This window comes from Drosophila eugracilis, unplaced genomic scaffold (genome assembly GCF_018153835.1).
Source record: "Drosophila eugracilis isolate 14026-0451.02 unplaced genomic scaffold, ASM1815383v1 contig_2154, whole genome shotgun sequence".
NCBI classification, from domain to species: domain Eukaryota; kingdom Metazoa; phylum Arthropoda; class Insecta; order Diptera; family Drosophilidae; genus Drosophila; species Drosophila eugracilis.
This window is the reverse complement of record NW_024573038.1, coordinates 9,550,333-9,568,755: the sequence shown is the minus strand read 5'-3', so window position 1 is coordinate 9,568,755 and position 18,423 is coordinate 9,550,333. Positions and strand designations below refer to the sequence as shown.

The window sequence follows — 18,423 nt, the reverse complement described above, 5'->3', positions numbered from 1 at the left end:
TTCCCCCCAAAAAGGAATCACAAGAAGGGCCTTAAGTCGGATAAGAAAAAAAAAACGAAATATATACAAGAACAGAAATCAGAATGCGTGCCCCGGCTGGGTGTGTACGAAATGTTTAAATTAAGGTGCATATCAAGTGCACCAGATCACTAATTACCAGCGCCAGCTTTGGCCCGACTCCAGGCCAGAAGGAATCCCTTACGGCCAAATCCGTGATCTCGTGTGAGCCAAGCGCCTTTTAAAAGCTCTGAGAGTTTGTTTTTCTTTTACATTCCATCTCTGTCCTCCTCTCTGACCAACTCGAAAGGGGGGTTAAAGGTGGTGGCGGCAGCGGCGGCGGATTCGAAATCAATAAAGATGAGCCTCCGATTGGCAATGTGTTTCTGCGTTTTCTCGGGCTGCATTAAGTGGGTTAATGTCTTGCTGGCTGGAAGAACAATGGAACTGTCCGTCATCTGATGTGATCTTTGGGATACCAATGGAAATGTGGTTACGGGAGATGGAGAGAGAGAGAGTTCATTACTGGGGTCAAGTGGGAAGTGCCACATATTGCAGTTCATTAGCTGGATTTCTCGCAATATTTATAAATAATAAAATTGAAGTAAGTTTAAGGGGAAATACTGTATTAAAATCTTGAAGATCAGAACCCCTCTTCAAAGTTGCTTCCTCAATCCTCGACTCCTTGAGAGTTAATGATCGCTGCTCTTCAGACCAACAACTGGCAGCAGAAGATATAAATATGATGCGGTATGTCATAGTTTGTTTTGACTATTTGTCAGCGAGTTATGAGTCTAGGAACACGCCCCTTAACCCTCTAAAAAATAAAAATCTCGACAGTAATTAAGGCCGCTACCGGACGCAAAAGCAGTCGAGGCATTGACTCTGTTCAGATTGCTGCTGACTTGCCTTTAACTAAAATTTTATGCAAATCTTTGCATAATTTCTCATTAGAAACATGTTTCCACTATATAATGTGTCAATAATATCTGCTGGTTTTTTCTATATTGTCTCTTCAATTCCATTGTCAGCATCGAATGCAAATTGGGAATTAATTTTTTCTTTTTTAGCGCGATGCCACTCCAATACGGCTGCAATTATTTAATTTAATAAACATGTTCTTACGAGGCGCGTATTATATATGTCTTGCATGCATTAATTTGAAAGCTATGACCGATGGAGCATTAGCATTGCGAACGGTGATAAATAATTAAATGCGAATCTACCCATTTGCAGGTGCTTGTGCTTGTCTTGAACTATTTTTAAAGATGTGCTCAGCCCGAGAAGCTGTTAAAGTCCGAGTCTTTGTCTGTAGCTCTCCCCCCCTCGAACTCTATTGGTAATGCATCATGGCATAGATCACCCGGACAGGCACATACATACATATACACAGCCGACGTAGGGTCAATAAAGCATCTTGAAAGTCCCCTTTGGCGCCAGGTAACTTGATCTAGCCCGCTTGTCTGCGTACATTTTCGATTGGCGCCTGCATTTTGACAGTCAATAAAATTCTGAAATGTTATACTTTTTGGTCCATTTTTATGCCGAATCGATTTTATTTCCCTCCGCCTGTCTCATTCTTCTCGTCTTTGTTGTCCAAATGGCTTTTTGATTGGAGAGATTGGGGCGATGAGACAAATGAACCACTTTTTCAGTTTGACAGCCCAGGTGAACCCACAAAACGAAAGACTTGGGCAACGAACTTGACGAATGATTCTGATATACCCCAAAAGAGGGGTAAAAGTCGCTCAAATTAGCCTTTTTGAGTTTCTCCTGCTTGGGGGAGTGTGCCTTTAACAGTTTCTGGGGGTGGGTTGGACCAGTGACATGAACTCTATCGAAGGCAAAACTAAAGACTTAGGAAACGAACTTGTTTTGAGCAACTTATCTAGGCTTTAAATCTGGTTTAAGTCTTAGTTGCGTCTTAGTTAGTTCAAGGTAATCTTACTTAAATCAATCTTAACTTGATTTAGAGTTCTCATTCATTTCTAGATGCTACTAAAGTGTAGAGATTTCATTGGAGACCTACTTAAGAGTGTATTGACTTCGGTTTATTGTATTTTATTTCGTGTGGCTCTTTTTACTATGACTCTTTAATAAACTATAAAAATAAATTTAGAAACAATGACGACAAAACACACGTCGGAATGCGATCGTCAGGTGGACAATGGCGTGCGCTGGACAGCTAACTGCTCCCCTGCTCCCCTTTTGGGCCCATATATAGGCCCCATCATGCATATTGATGATATGCTCATGTTCGCTCATCTCTCCATTACGATCCGATCCAATCCCACCTGGATTGTTTATTACCATTGACGCCTTATAGGTATTTTCTTTTTTTTTTTTTTTTTGACACAGCTCAAGTCAAAGTCGAGCATTACGTTATCTCTTTTTGTTTTTTTGCATCCAAGAAAAGTCGGGAATCCTGCATAGTTCTCGTGCCGTGGCCGTCTGTCCCATTCATCATCAGGTGGATAAAGCAGTCAGGCTGTCGGGCCATAAACAAAGTTCGGCCTGAACGGCCAGTCAGCCGCCTAATTAAGTGATTAAAATTCTGGCCATCAACGGGGCGTATGACTTTTGTATGTGTTAATATAAAGTTTATTATTTGAAGCAGCACGTGGTCAGCACTGGCACTGGCAGAATCGGCCAGAGATATCGATGCGGCCCATATCGGTGGTATAGGCCTAATGCTCATGACCGCAGCATATAAAACAGGGAGCTTAGGGGGGCCTAACATCGGAATATCTGTGCGTAACATTTGTGGCATTTTTAATTTACTACACAGCTATCAGCTATACAGCAATCAACTTGCAACCGAATGTTGATTGAATTTATGCCAAAGCATTTGTTTGCCGTCTCTGTTTTGGTGTTGCCATTGACAGGCCACGCCCATTTGGCCCGTGGTTAACGAAAATCGAGGCAAAGACACCGCCGGATCAGATATACATATACGAGTATACTATCCTATATTGGTGTCCGATCAGAACTGATTTTGAAACAAGAGTGGTAGCTGAATACGTAAATAATTTATTGCCTTTGATCCTATAGGGCTGTGCGGTAGTCATGGAACTTTGTTGACAGCTGGTAGATACATCCGAAAGATAGTTTCTACTGGGCATATATAATCCATAGTAATGTGGACAAGTGGGGCATGAAAATCAAAAGAGGTCGTTAACTTTTGGGTGTTAGGGGAAATGTTTTTGAAATGTTTCTTAGAAGAGCATCAGAAATTGCTCTTTCCTAGGTTTTTATTAAATATGAAAGATGGAACCTAATCATATATGCATTTGATATAGTCTTAAACGGTATCAAAAAGATATATCTTTTTAAGTTTTTAAACCAGAAAGTAGAACAGAATGTTCTTGATTTAAGCCCACCATCATTTCAAACCACATCAGATTTTAATTTTTAATAGTTTTTATTTTTTCTTTTTGACATAACTAAAAGCCAATCTATAGACGTACAATAACTAAAACTAAAATATAATAAAATACTTAGATGCAATGCAAGATCATGCTTAGACTTAACAAATTTTTATGTACAATAGCATTTTTGAGGGTGGGAATGATTACTACTTCTACTTCCGCCTTGGCTAACTTTAAGATACAATTGCAAACGAGGCTCAAGGAAATATTTACAATTTTTTTAACGTTTTCATAAAAATAATTTTTGGATCTGAGCTCAATAGGTGAGTGTGTGTGTGTTGGTTTCTTTTTTATGTGTGTGTATGTATTGGTGTGTGCTTATGTGCGAGTGCAATGCAACTACCTGGCCTAGCTGTCTCTTTCCAGCGAAACCTGTCTGTTTCCCTGTCTCTTTCACCTTCTCAAAGTGTGAGCGAGCACACGAAAAAAAATTTACATTTTCTTTAAGTAACAAAAAATAAACAACGAGGGTTTTTGGGGCGACTCCTCCCACTTGGAATTGTTTTTTTTTCGCCGTGTACTTAGACACACACGAATATTCCCCTCATGGCACTGGCCGCATTGTGGGCCACCGCGAAGCCTCCGAAGTGGGTGGCCTCAGCACCACCCAACTTCTGCCGCTTGACCTCGGCATGGGTGGTGGTGGTGGTGGTGTTTGGCGAGTGGGCTGCGGAGTGGGAGGAACTGCTGCTGCTGGTGGTCAGGCATTCGGCCTCCAGTTGATAGAACTTGCGACGCGGAGCCACCTCCAGCTCATGATCCTCGGAGCCACTGTCGTTGAAGCTGTGCACCGAACTCCTTGAGGTCTTCATGCTCAGATCCATGGGTCCGTCTTGGGCGGTTGTGGTTGTGGGTGGATGCACTGGAGCAAGGCTGGTGGTTTCGGCACCAATGGAGCACACGGAAACTGGCGACAAACTCTGCATCTTGGCCGCAAAACTCAGTGGGCTGCTGGCCGGTGTTGTGGGTGTGGCACGGATGGCAATGGGATGCAGGAGACTTCCGGACGACTGATGGCTATGAACGGACTGGACATCTTCCTCCAGGCACACATCGATGGGTGACTGGCGGGCCGAGGAGGTGGGCTGCACCACCGGTGGCTGGCTGGCAGGGCTGAAACGGTTCTGCGACTCCACGGAATCCACACTCTGGCGGTGCTTGTACATCTCCTGGCGGTAGGCGGCATCGGCAGCCGAAGCCGCAGCAGCAGCAGCACTGGCATGATAGCCTGGGAAGAGGAGATGCGGGGGCAGTTGGAAGGGCGACTGATGCGGGGCCACGCCACCCATCATGCTGAAGAAGGGCAGAGCGGCGGCTGGATCGGGTAAGTAGCTGGGATAACCCAACAGAGGCATATGTGGATGACGCTGCACCTGCTGCTGTTGCTGCTGCTGATGATGATGATGCAGATGGGCAGCCATGTCCCCAAATCCGGGTGTATGTGGCGAGCCCACTGGAGAGGAGGCCGACGGAGCACCACCCATTGACACACCACCTGCGGTGGGTGGCGCTTTGCCAGCAGCAGCAGCAGCCTGTTCGTGCTCTTGCAGCAGGCAATGGATCTTGAACCAGTTGGAACGGCGACCGTACCGGGATCCACCCTTCGACATGCCCACGTTGTAGCACTTCCTCAAGCGGCACGCCTTGCAGGTGGTGCGGTTCTTCTTGTCAATGATGCACTTGCCCTCATTCTTGCACTCGCTAATGGTGCTGATATTGTTGTACGATCGGCCAAAGAATGACTATAATGAAGAAGGGAAAGAAAATGTGGGTTAGTCAAATGGCAAAATGGTAAAGAGTTGAGGTTGGGAAAACTATGAATTCATTCAAGAAACTTGGCAATCTCCAGAAAATTCTTAACAATTTCCATGCTTCTTGAATGTTTTCTTAGGCCAAGTATTTCCCTTAACCCCTTGGGGGGTAATTTTCTCAATGAGTTTTCAGGACACAACTTACCTTGCAGCCCTCGCAGGTGAAGGCGCCAAAATGGAAGCCCGCCGCCGGCTCACCGCACACTTTGCATGTCTGGTTCATCTGTAAAGCAATGAAGAAATTGCACGTTAGTAAGGGTTTAATCCATTGGTCGAGAGAGGTATATGTTTGTAGTTAATCCACAATGAGGCGAACGGATCTGGATCTAGACACTAACCAAGTTGAACACCATGTTGTTGTGTGATTTCTCTGTCGGGATATTCTCTATGATTTTTCTCACGTTGGCTGTGTGAGGGAGGATTGCTGTGCTGATTGATCTGTTCGTTTGGAATGCTGCTGAGCAACTGATGGCTGGACTCTAGGCCGAGCGGGATATATATAGGAAACTGTGAAAAACTCGACAGGATGGGCGTTTTTTTACGATCTCAACAGGCCAAAAAACTTAAGCTGCTGGATTATGCAACCCTATGCGTTCATTTTCATTTTTTTCGCGCTGTCCAGTCATAAAACTCAGGTAGATTTTCTTTTTTATACGAAGTCATTACGAGACGCTGCGAAAATAGTTAGGTTCCCTAAAAAAATGCAGCACTCCAGACCTTGACGTTCGCTGATGGTCATAAAAACTCACACCGATTTTTCCCCGAGTCAAAACACAAAAAAAAAGTAGACAAAAATTTTGGTTTATGAAAAATTTTCGTTGATTTTTTCATTTTTGCCCTTGCCTTCGGGCGCGCAAAAAAATAGGGAAAAATGGGAAATGAGCCAGAGAGTTTTTCGCGAGAAATAGTAAAAAATCAAAGTAGTGCACAAGGGATCGTAAAATATGCCGACGGCAGCCGCGACCCAAAAACAAAAACCGTGAATTGACTTCGATCTCAGGTTGTCTCTTTCGCTCAGAACTTACCTTCTTGTTTGTCTTTTTTTTCCGGCTGGTCACTGGGTTTTATGACGACTTTTTAATTGCAGCGATTCGCGATCGTTGCTGCACGTTTTCTCACTTTGCCTAGTTTTGGTCTTTTCTCTTTTTCTGGAGGGGTTTTTGCAAACACTTTCAGATCAGTCTCTGTTAGATTTTTCCTTAGATTTTCTTCGACACTTTGAATAAATACGTTATGATCTGATATGATGGGATCTAATCGCCGGAGCAACGCGGTTTGTTTCTTTTTTTTTTTGGAACTCTCGATGTGTGTAACTGACACTTCGGCTACTAGCTGACGACTGATTTCTGGTTGAGAGGTTCGACTGGCAAGAAGCGTTTCTGTGTTTCGCCTACTGGCCGAACTCTTTGGCTTATGTACTCGCACTCACACCAAAGCAGACTTACCAGTTTTCAGCCCCAGCTCTCTGATAAATCACGGCTAAAACCACCACCATCAAAACTCGGATCGAGTGCGAGAGAGCGATCGAGCCAGCGCACGCACACAAGCGCACTACACTCAAAATGTTAGCTCGAGTGAAATGTTAACAGTATGTTATCATTCTTTTATGCTTTGGGTACAGAAACACTCAGGTTTCTCTTGCCTTTGAGGGCAATTTGCATTGCTCTGATATTATTCGTTATTCGGTTATTTATTCAAAAGAAACTCTCGTGCTAAGGGCGGCGGAATTTCTCACTCAATCGAACGGAAAAAGACGAACTCACACTCCAGCTCCAGCTATTGACTTCATTTTTAACATTTGCTCATTTTATTTGGCATGGGCGGAGCCTTTTCAGCTGCTGAAAATTGAAATGGTTGGAGGCTAATACGCTGCAGGGGCTTTCATACGGCAAAGTCCGTCGGTTTTTGGGAGGTTTTTCTTGAATTTTTAAGTACTTTAAACGAAAAAATAAGAACATTTCCCACATGCAGTATGATTCGTGTTTGGTAGAACATCATCCCCTACACTGCCATTATCATTATAAATAAATTAAAATGTTGTAAATTACAAATTAACCATTAATACGTTAGCTTCGATTCATGTCCATAAAATGTTAGGTAGCCAGGTTGAAATTGCTTCCTAAAAGTTGTAAAAAACTGATTTCTAGAGGGTGATTACCCGGACTTACGATGATTCATAAAGAATCTAACAGAACAGTCTAGCTAAACAGCCTCTTTTAAACTAACTTGTTTAACTATCTTATTAAATAAGCTAACTAAACTGTAAACAACTTCTAAAATAATAAACAAAATCCCTTAAAAAGAATAACAAGTATCAGCTATAAACTACAAATAAAATCTAAATTTAAAAAATCCAAATTTTAAGCAAATCAAACATTAACAATCATTTCCCTTCCTAACATAAAACCAATATCAATCGAATTAAACTCGAACCCTTTCAAAAGTCAACTTCCAACATAATTTCTCTCATTTGTCCCAACAAAGAGCCTTATGGCGGCAGTTAACTCTTTTTATGAATATTTATTGTTGTTTGCTCCTAGCCAAAAAGGAAGTTAAGAGCTACCTGTTTAACCCTTTTATGCCCCTAACCTATGTGCTTAACCCTTTTATGGGTAAGCATTGTCCTCAAAGGGTTGCTAAACCAAAAGAATCAACCAAGAAACCTTGACTTTTCGTCTGCGAAGTGTGGCTCGAACTATAAAAACTATAAAACACCAACCGATATATGCTAAACTATGTTTTAGGTTTTTTACCTTTTAAGAGAAAAACCTCGTTAGCTGGCTTCTTCGAAATGATTCCAAATTTGACTTTCATTTGTTGCATCAGGCAGTAGTTTTCCGCGTAAAGACGGGAAAATCAGACAAAAGGCTTGTAAAAAAGTCAAAAAGTAACTAGAACCATCCTTCGGTTTTTGCATCTCCACGCACCTTTTTTTCTAATCGATTCATTTTTATGGCTCACCGTTTTTTTTTTATTTTCTGTTTTTCTCACACCGAAAATTTTCTTCTAAAAAATGCTGTTCAAGCGTTTTCGCGAATTTCCGCACAAGCCAAATGGGTAATTTTCCCCGGGGGTAATTAGTTAGCCCGAAAGGAGAGGAGCGACAAAAAAATAAGGACAATGTGACTTTAATCCGGTTTAATCCCCGGCTTAAGTTTTTTGCTGCAATTGCCCGGCAATTCGTTCGCGCATCTTTGAGAAATAATAAAAAAAAGAAAAACCGAGCCGAGTGTCGCGTCCGCCGTCATAATTATGATCCTAGGATAATCTGCAGCTTAGGTAAGCTGATCCTGCGATTAGGTAACGAAATCTCAGGCTTAGGTACCCACAAGAATTGGCCTAAAAAACTCAGCCTGCGTCGGCGGAACACGTCCGTGGGCCGTGCGTGTCATAAACCCAGGAACGTTCCTCGTCGTAACCATAAAAAGTCGAGCAGCCGATGGTCATAACCCGAGCCAATGCAGAGCACCCAACAACCAAAACCACCCATCCATCTATCCACCCGTCCGCACTTTTTTAAGCGGAAAAGGGATAAAACGCTTGCCTTTCGGCATATGTCCTCACCTTGGACGAGCCGTACTGAACCAGAACCAGGACGTCATATAAAAAAGTCAATTGTCGCGGGTGAGTTGCGTAAAAAAATGATGGAAAATTTTCCAAGGAAAATCGCTTGAAGGTCAACCCTCAGCAGGAGGTCTCACCAAAAAAAATGGTCGATTGGTAAAAAACGCAATAAAAAAAAGTAACACAAATTTCTGCGCTGACTTTTTGACTTTTCAACTTTATTTTAATTGCCCAATGTCGTAAAAAACGAAGATGCTGTCAGGAAATGCTAGCTACTAACTTGTGCCTAGGTAACGAGTATTAACCCCATCACGGTTCCGGCTATAAGGCTATATGGCTATATCAGCGTCAAAATGTCAGAGAGCTCCCTCAAGAGGCCCCCCCTTCGTTCGCATTTACATAGTTTTGATTGCATCATTTTGGCCAAATGACTGTATAACCAGCACATATCAATCAAATCGAGACCCAGCGATATGCCGTCCAGTTTTCAGACTCGTGTTCGCTGCTCTCAAAAGTAATTTGCATATTTTTGATTTAACAGCTCGGACTTAGCATTTTGTTTTGCCATCATTGTTATGTCTGATTATGTGCGAGAAAATTTGCATATTCCATATATATCCTAAACAACGGCCTGGGTCTGTCTGGTCCACAAAGATAAGATTAAGCTGGATTCTGCTTAATATTTTATGGCCAACATTACAATTAGTAAATTAATGGCTTACAGTCCACAGATTTAGGCATAATACCTCAGATAAACCAATGAATCACATCACGTTGGCTAACAACGGCACTGAAGCCCTGGACCTGGACTGAGATGTGTTCATTATCTCCGATGACTGTTCAGGTTTCATTATATATATATAGTATAGTAGCTTTGATGAACGACGGCAGGCGGCAGGCGGCAGGAGAGAATCTCAACTTTTCGTTATATAAAAATTGGAGGCGGGAAATTTATTTATCGTTCACAACAGTTTTTCCATCTTACTTGGGTGTAAATTTGTAAGAATTGTTCGGCGTTAAGCACTATTATTATCTGGTCTTGTTTGGAATGTGCTGGATTTTCATTGTTGTAGGATTTTTATCTGAGGAATTAATGAGGTGGGATTGAAGGTATTTTGTGTCTTTAAATGTTTTGAAAAATATTTATAATCTGAAAAATATTAATCTTAAAAAAGAGGGTTAGAAAGTACAATTTACTATTTTTTCAACAGGCCATCTGCTAATTCCCAAAAGCCTAACCAGCCTAACAGCCTTTGAAATAATATATATTTAATCTAACTTTTTGCTCAACTTTTGCTAAAAATTAGAAATTCAGTTCTTGGGCTAAAACTAACTCCTCTAAGAAAAGTCAATAAAACTTGTTTGGCTAATTTCTCATGGCATCTGGAGGTTCTCGATGCCGTTCTTTGATATGTGGTTGGTTCGGTTTCGCCTGACAAATGTCTTGTGTTTAATTGTGTTTCGGTAATGTCTTCATTACGCTTTCGGCTCCTCTCTCTTTCTCTCTCAACCAAAACCCGTTCCGATGGCTTAGCCTGGCTTTGTATTTGATATATGGCCACCGTTTATTGATTCTCTCTCGGCTGGAATTCGCCTTATCACTAAATCGGACAATTGATATTGTATTGGAATTATGAAATTATGCAAATTTCAAAAATATGATTATTGATGGCAAAAGCAAAGAACATAGAACAGGCGACAGACAAAAGACGGCCATGGAAAGGGGTTGAAATGGCTCTTAAGACTTTTGGCAAATATGACATTTATAATCGAGTGTGACAGCATAAATAATAATTACGCTACAATTATGACAGCAGGGTTTATCCTGGCATCTAAGCCTTTGGTTAAATCTCTTTGAGTTTTCCATCGTTGGAGTTTCCCTCGATGGCAGTTTCTAGCTGGCTTGGACCAACGCCAAACTTCCCACGGATCATAGTTCGTAGATCTAAGATCACTAACGATATGTTAATGTGGCCCGAAGTACCCACATGTTTGAGATTAGACTCTACTCTGGTACAGGGACTGGGCAAAACCAACTAGCGGAAGTCGTTGCTGCGGTTTGCCAATCAAATTTCCAGCCAGGCGGGAAATGCAGTAAATTTTCCAAAGCGTTTCGCGGTTTTTCACACACACACTCGGCTGATCTCAATTAAATCCGCTTGGCCGGCGACTCGACTCGGGACTTGTTTGATCGGATCCTGGCTTTGGAATTTCTTCGACAGATTGCACAAGTCGTTGGGTCAGCAGGGTACGAAGGATGGACCTCTGCTTTCTGACTGCCTGGCAAAACACGGCACTTTAATCCTCGACTAATGCTCGATAATCTATCGAAACCGCCGAGCAAGTTAAGCTAACTGGGAAAAAACGCCGTCAATGGACAGTCTGCCGGGAAATTCCACTTCTTCACTGACCATCTTGATCGGCACCGAAAGATCACTCTTACTACGAACCGAGATTAGCCAACATGACTTTGGTTATACCCAGGTTGGTCTATAAGATCATAATTATCGCAGGGAAACTAAGATAATGGCAGTTTTAGAAGGCAAAATTCTTAATTTTTTAGAGAAAGCAATTACATAACGTTAATAGACTATCCTGGGAAAAGTAAAGCTCTCTAATGTTATTCCATAACTTTGATTTAAGCATTCAGTTTACAAACTCTTTTTCCGGCTAGTATTTTCTATTTCTGGCACGATCGGCTTAATAATCAAACCCAACTTTGATTCCCAGGCAATTGCAACGAGTCCATGGCCCACACGCATTAGTTTCCTGGAAACATATTTCATTGAGTATAAATATGATTTCTCTTATCGATTTTAATGATCGCCCATAAAAATTGTGACCGGATACCCCTCAGATCCACCTCCTCTAACTCTTTTTCTTTTATTATTGAATTTTATCACTGAGGGAAATTCTATTTTTAAGCTTAAGTTTGGACTAACTTTATGAATATTTCCATTTAACCTTCTTGAACCAATACCAATAGAGAATATATTCTTCGAAATATCTTAAATTTGCCTCTTATTTATTGATTTTCTCTCAGTGCAGGGAGTCATCTGCCGTTCTGCGGCAACAAGTGCAGCAAACGCCCCAAAAGCGGCGGCAGCGCCAGTCGTCAACGTCATCGTTAGCTTTAAGGTTGAGCACAGAAAGTACTCAGTTATGCAAAGCGCATTTATGCAACGATACTCAGCTTTGGGGGAGGGGGTGTATGGCTAAGGGGAAGGGTGGCCAACGATCGTCGACCATTGACCATCGAACGATCATTTCGAATACGCCTTGGCATTCAGAACGCGGTGCATTTCCTGCCCGCCAACGGGTCAAAAAACTCGCCCACACTTCATAGTCGCGGCTGAAAAGTGCTGAATGAAATTGGATAATGCACTGAGAAAAAAAGCTAAGTAAATGTTATAAAATCAGAACAAGAAAGCTATCATTTAGGATTAACTTACTAGTTAGTTTAACCCCAATGGCCTTCAATCATTAAGCATAATGTTGTCTAATACCTAGCCCTATTTTTCCTCTGTGTAATCATTTAGTTGGGTTTGGTCTAACTGTTGTAGTTTTAATTAATTGTATGCCCTTTGGCCGATTTAAAATGCACCACAACGACCCATGATCGGCCATAAAGACGTCTGGCTGGCGCCGGTGTTTAGAATTTAGGGGTTTACCTTAACCCTTCGATTTCCCAACACCAACACACTCAGAGACTTCGACTCCCAAGTTCATTCATGCTGATCTGTTCCATTTCCAATTAGCTGCACGTTCGCTATGCTAATGACTGCATTTTTCCACCTTATCATGTCCTTCCGCCAGCTTTTCTTGGCTTCGCGTCTTTGCCATTGCTGCGCGGCACTTTTAAGCCGGCACTTTTTTTTGACAAACTCACATGTCATTTGATTTTATGTTCACACGGGACAATTTATATGCTAATTTGCAGTGGGCATCAAAGGCGAGCCGTTGACGGTTGCCTCTGATGAAGGTGTTAGAGAAGTAATTACGCTGCATTTAAATGCTCAATTAGTGCGGAGACAGTACTGTCTTTGGGTCTACAGTGAAGTCTAACCAAACCCCCCCTTTTAGAAGTTCTTTCTTCTTAGATTCTGCATCACCTTGATTGCTGGAACCGAGCACATGTCACAAACGAGCGCATCGAACTTCAAATGATGTTCCTTTTGGCGGCTAACTATGGTTATATCCACCCACAGTTGTGGTTTGGCAGAGTGCATAGATCTAAGGTTAAGTAGGGGATGGGATGCAGAAGGTTCTGGTAGTTCCAGGAAGTTGGAACTAATTAGGGAAATTAGCAAAGAGGGGGAACATGAAGTCCTTAAGATGGTATTCATTCTTTTCACCTAACTAAAAACTGCATTTATAAAGCATATTTCCTGGATTAAAATTCACTTTTTCTCTGCAGCTTGTCAAGGGAAAGTCTCATTTATCTCAACCCACAACTCACTTTCTCCAGACCCACTTGGCATCCCTTATCTTGCCAGCTCCATTTGGCTATTTCGACCATTTGGCTAACTCTTACCATTCAGCGCCTTTCCAGGTCACTTGCTCATAAAAAGGAATTAAAGAAAGAAAAAAAAGGCACTCATATTTGAGATATTCAGCGCTAAGTGATCTCACCTCGACCACAGCCACAACCACAACCACAACCACATCTACATCCTCTTTCAGTGTAAAAAGGCTTTTGTCAGGGACTTTCCCAAGACTGGCCGACTGGATTCGATCCGATCGAAGAGTAAACTCCTAAATTATAATAAACGTGTAATCGTAATGTGTGCTTATGAACATAATCTTCGGGTGATTTCGCATGAATTAGCGATGCTAAATGTCAAATCGAAACGATATCAGTGCAGTTCAAAAGCATCTCAGCTCTGCCGGTCTCCACCTAACCGGTATCCGATATCTTCTCTGACCGTCGTAAAAAAACAAAACTGAGAAAAAGAAGGAAACCAATCTGACTCAGCGATTGATTCAAATGTGCATGCGAACGCATTTCGCAAATGCCAAACACACATAAAATCCAGAGTTGACTCTCTGTAAATGGTGCATCATGGACATCTACTGGCCATCGATGGGTGCTATGGAGAACTCCAAATGGGATTCAAGAAACCAAGCTGAGATTTAAGCTGCACCGGGATATAAATTGGTTTCCGTTTTCTAGTAATGAAAATATTTAAAAATTTATAACTGAGGTGAAAAATCACTGAAAAATATTCTCTTTAAACTCCGCTTTCAGGCAGATCTCATAAATCTATTTCTTATCCTTTTATTTCAACTTTCATGGAATTTTTTTTTCAGTGTCCTGACCACCTGGGAATGGGAACGCGGCAAAGACTTTTGCACTTGTTCTGGCAGCAGCGGGCAAATAAAAACCAAATTTGCATAGCATTTTGTACACGGGTCTGGGCCTGATAAACTGGGCTGCTCCAGGCAGGTGGCCCAAGATCCTCCAGAAACTTTGCCACTAAAGAGAAACATTTTGATGATCGCGTTGGACTTTTACGACACACTTTGTGGCTATTTATGCGGTGCATCTATAACCGTCTTGGGTGGTAAATCGAGCATTTCAGTCCGCCACTCATTAGCCGCGCTGGTGGCCATAAATATTTTGATTTGTGGCAAATGCACTTTTCCACATACAACGGCCAACAACTGGAGTGACGTTTTAATGAGCCAAAATGGTAAGAGACGAACGAAAAAAAACAGCCACAAAGAAGTCGTACCCAGTTGAACTTTGACTTGGTTCAAGTGTTTAATGGCTTTCGAACAACGGCTGGCTATAGGGGAGCTGCAAATGCAAAGTGGAATGCAAATCTTGTGAAAGCGATCGCCGCAAATTGAAAATCATATTTGTCTTGCCCAGCACTGGCTCTCTTTCTCCGGCAGCATTACAATCAAAATGTGGAACAAGTTCAATCGAAAGGCCCTTAGGTAAAGAAGGCAGCTACACTTTGAAAACGAAGGGAAGTAAGCTGCCAAAGCTAAGAAAGTACTCTACTTTCACCTTTTCCTATATCGCTTTGCTTAATTTTCAGTGTAAAATTTCAAAGCCATGCCAAGGCGAGTCATAGTCGCAGGCTATCATCAAGCAGCCGGCCAGCATCGATCTGGCCCAAAAGCAAAGCCAAAGTTAAACCGCACCCGCACCACCATCAGAGCAAAGGCAAAAGCTAAAGCAGCACCACCGAGAGCAGAGCACCACCACCACTCGTGATCATTGTTTGATGTCTGCTGGATTGTGCCATTTGAGCTGTGTGCTGTGTGCCGTGTGGGTGTGGGTGTCTGTGGGAGTTGAATGATCTTCGCCCAAGCGCTTTCCCATGCCCCAATCCTCAACGCGAGCCCAATTCGAATCCTACTTTCGGGCAGTTTTTAGAGCGAAAAGATCGGCAATTAATGATCTCGAATGTGGTTTATCTGCAGGCTGTCAAATACTATATAGTATATATATATATATGTATCCGACTGCCTGGAGATCATCTTCGTGTGTGAAGGCATTCCGAAACCGAAAGGTTTGTCAGCTCGTTGGCCTCGTGGTCACCTGGGCTTAATTTGAACCCCATAACGAAATACAAACTCAAACTGAAGCTGAAGCCCCGAATCCCGAAACGATAGCCACGATTCGATAAGTTTTTCTCACACACGAACAAAAGCAGCGAACAAAGGGAAAAGTGGAAAGTCAGAGGCGATTGCAAAGATCGCTGCGATCAAATATGTTATGGAAAATTGAGCACATACCGCAGATCGAACAAGAGGAAGAAGAGGCCACTTCCATTGGCGAACATTGGCTCACTTTGATTTGTTTATTTCGATGCCACACGATATACAGTGAAGCCTCTCTAAGTCGAGCTATAAGTTTATCTAAGAACTAACCTTAAAAATGAAATAAATAAATAACATTCAAGTAGGGTACAAAGATCTTTAAGCTTTAAAGCGATACAAAATATGCCAAATATTGGACAAAATAGTCAATCTGATTTCTCGCAAAGAGGCTCCTTATGTCCCCATAACAAAGCCAAAAATGATCGTAACATGGAATGTCATACCTTGTTGAATTCGTATTTAAATTCCCCGTCGAACTGTGTACCACACTCAAAAAGTGTTTTTTTTTGAGAATTTTCGTAAATTTTTATGATGTTACCCCTTTCCAAAAATACGAAAATCGGTCTGTCCCGCTTTGTGGCCTAAAATATCAGTATTTTCTTCATTACGAAGCCAAAAATGATCGTAACATGGAATGTTATACCTCGTTGAATTCGTAATTAAATTCCCCGCCGAACTGTGTACCAGGCTCAAAAAGTACATTTTTCGAGATTTTTCGTAGAATTTTCTGATGTTCAAAAACGAAGAAAATAGTCTTGAGGCTCAAATTGGCAGTGTTTTGCCCATAACAGAGCCAAAAATGGTCGGAAAATGGAATATCATACCTCGTTTAGCTCGTATTTCAATCTATTTTCAGAATATTCAACTGTCATTTAAATCTGAAGAAAAAAATATTTTTTTAATTTTTCGAAAAAAAATACGATGGTCCCCCTTACAAAAAACTGAAATTTTACAAAAAATTGAATTTCGGAAAATCATCGGCACAACCACATGGGAAGTTTCCTTGGGTCGTTGGCTGCACAAAACGATCTTCCTTTTAGCTGAGCGTCATATTTTGACGGAGTTATAAGCATGAAACTGGTAGAAATATCGGTAATTTTACCCAAGAGTCGAAATTTTGGATGTTATGCTTAATATATCAGCGAATTATCCTCAACAAAGCCAAATATTGCCAGAATAAGGAGTGTCGTTCCTCGTTGAGTTCGTAATTAAATTCCCCGTCGAACTGTGTACCAGGCTCATAAAGTGATTTTTTTGAGATTTTTTATACATTTTTATGAAAAATGCGAAAATAGGTCTGAACCGCTTTGTGGCCTAAAGTATCAGTATTTTCTTCACTTCAAAGCCAAAAATGATGGTAATACGGAATGTTATACCTCGAAGAATTTGTAATTTAATTCCCCGTCGAGTACCACACTCAAAATGTGTCTATTTTAGATTTTTCGTAAATTTTTATGACCCTTTCAAAAAATGCGAAAATTGGTCTAACCCGATTTTCCGCCCAAATTTTCAGTATTTTCTTCATTACAAACCCAAAAATGGTCGGAAAATGGATTGTCACACCTCGTTGAGTTTATATTCAAGTCTAAATTAAACTGGCATTCAAATTAAATGAAAATGTTATTTTGATTTTATTCCAAAAATATATATCAACTCCAAAAATGCCAGAAATTTTGCATTAAATCCAATTTTTCTTCCCAAACAAAGCCTAAAATTCTCTTTTTTTTCAAATACGAACTTATTTGTAATTAAACATTAAATAAAAAATATTTTATTATACCTAATACATTCTAGCCAGTAAAAGAAAATTCTCACCGGTTGAGGTTTTCCTACATTTGACTGTACCACCATTCGCAATCCCATTCCAATGGCACACAGCTCCCTGGGCAGCAGTTTTCCGCTTGCTCCGGCTGCTTTTCTTGGCCACATCTTGACCTTTCACTGGCTCCGATTTGCCGGAAGCGCTCACCCAAAATATATCACCAAGCGAATATCTACAAAATGATGATTGGAGCAGCTCCAGCTTCAGCATCGCAGCATCAGTATCAGCATTTTGCCACAGCTCCAACAATGAGAGGGCACAGCTTTTGTGGACTGGACTTTGGGAAAATGTAAACAATATCTGTAAAAATAAAAACGCCCAACGCCGCCGAATGCACCGCCAAAAAAATGTACACAAAATGCCCATTGTTGTCTTGCAAATGTAATGCAATTCGGAGTCAGTCAGTCAAATAGCCCGGGGGCATTACCTCGACTCCTCGACTCCTTCGTTTCTTTTTTTTTGGATCTGCAACCTTAGGAAGCTAGAGTTTGGGTTTTCGGGGTTGGGCCCCTATCTCGAACTTGAGTTGAGCTGCCCACGGAGGGTCAAATGCGGTGAACTAGTTAAATCATTTGAATAATCACCGGGGATCGATTTGGAATTGAATTTGGGTTGCATCTGGCATTGTTCAGGCATCTTCATGGCTGTGGTAGCCCAACGGAAGGTGACCCCAATAATGGTCTAAAAAGTTCAAAAGTACTGAGGATGGTAAATGATAGTATAAAAGTCTTTTATAGACTTATAAGTCTTCGTTATTACTTTTCTTTAAAAGTTAAGAAGAAAACCAAATCAAAATAGAGCAATCAACCCACCCATTTGTCACCTATCTCAGCCTTCTCACACGTTGCGATATGATCAAAGTGAAATTCCAACGGATGATAGACAAGTTATGGCCTAACCATAAAATGCCATAAATTACTCTATTCCGATCTCAAGTCTGGGCTATCGTTGGCCAGCAATCTCAATCTTGGCCAGTGTCCGTGGTCCGTTCAGAATGCTTGCATCAACGTGCACTCCTTACAAATTATGTTTAATTAAAATTTCTGTATTAAATATGACACAATGCTCCGAATTCCAATGCGAAGCGTCTGCCCAATACCCAATGAGATCCCCAATGCGAAAAGCGAATGCGAATGCTGGACTGTAATTATTATATGGCACCCAAGATCCGATTCCGATTCCGATT

At 41.5% G+C, this 18,423-nt stretch overlaps 1 protein-coding gene across 1 annotated transcript; it reads right to left on the bottom strand.

The window, feature by feature from the left end:
• Positions 1 to 3,399: 3,399 nt before the first annotated feature.
• On the bottom strand, positions 3,400 to 6,651 carry LOC108114704 (zygotic gap protein knirps). Its single transcript, XM_017225802.2, has 3 exons — positions 6,262 to 6,651; positions 5,382 to 5,459; positions 3,400 to 5,167 (listed from the first exon to the last, which is right to left on the bottom strand). The coding sequence occupies exons 2-3, from the start codon at positions 5,457 to 5,459 to the stop codon at positions 3,947 to 3,949; spliced, it is 1,299 nt and encodes a 432-aa protein (XP_017081291.1). The 5' UTR covers positions 6,262 to 6,651; the 3' UTR covers positions 3,400 to 3,946.
• Positions 6,652 to 18,423: the final 11,772 nt, after the last annotated feature.

What these genes read in the sequence shown, in the direction of transcription:
- LOC108114704 (XM_017225802.2), bottom strand. Translation starts at nt 5,459, where the DNA reads ATGAACCAGACATGCAAAGTGTGCGGTGAGCCGGCGGCGGGCTTCCAT. An exon ending in TCACCTGCGAGGGCTGCAAG is followed by an intron (nt 5,168 to 5,381) that starts GTAAGTTGTGTC and finishes TCTTCATTATAG; the next exon opens with TCATTCTTTGGCCGATCGTA.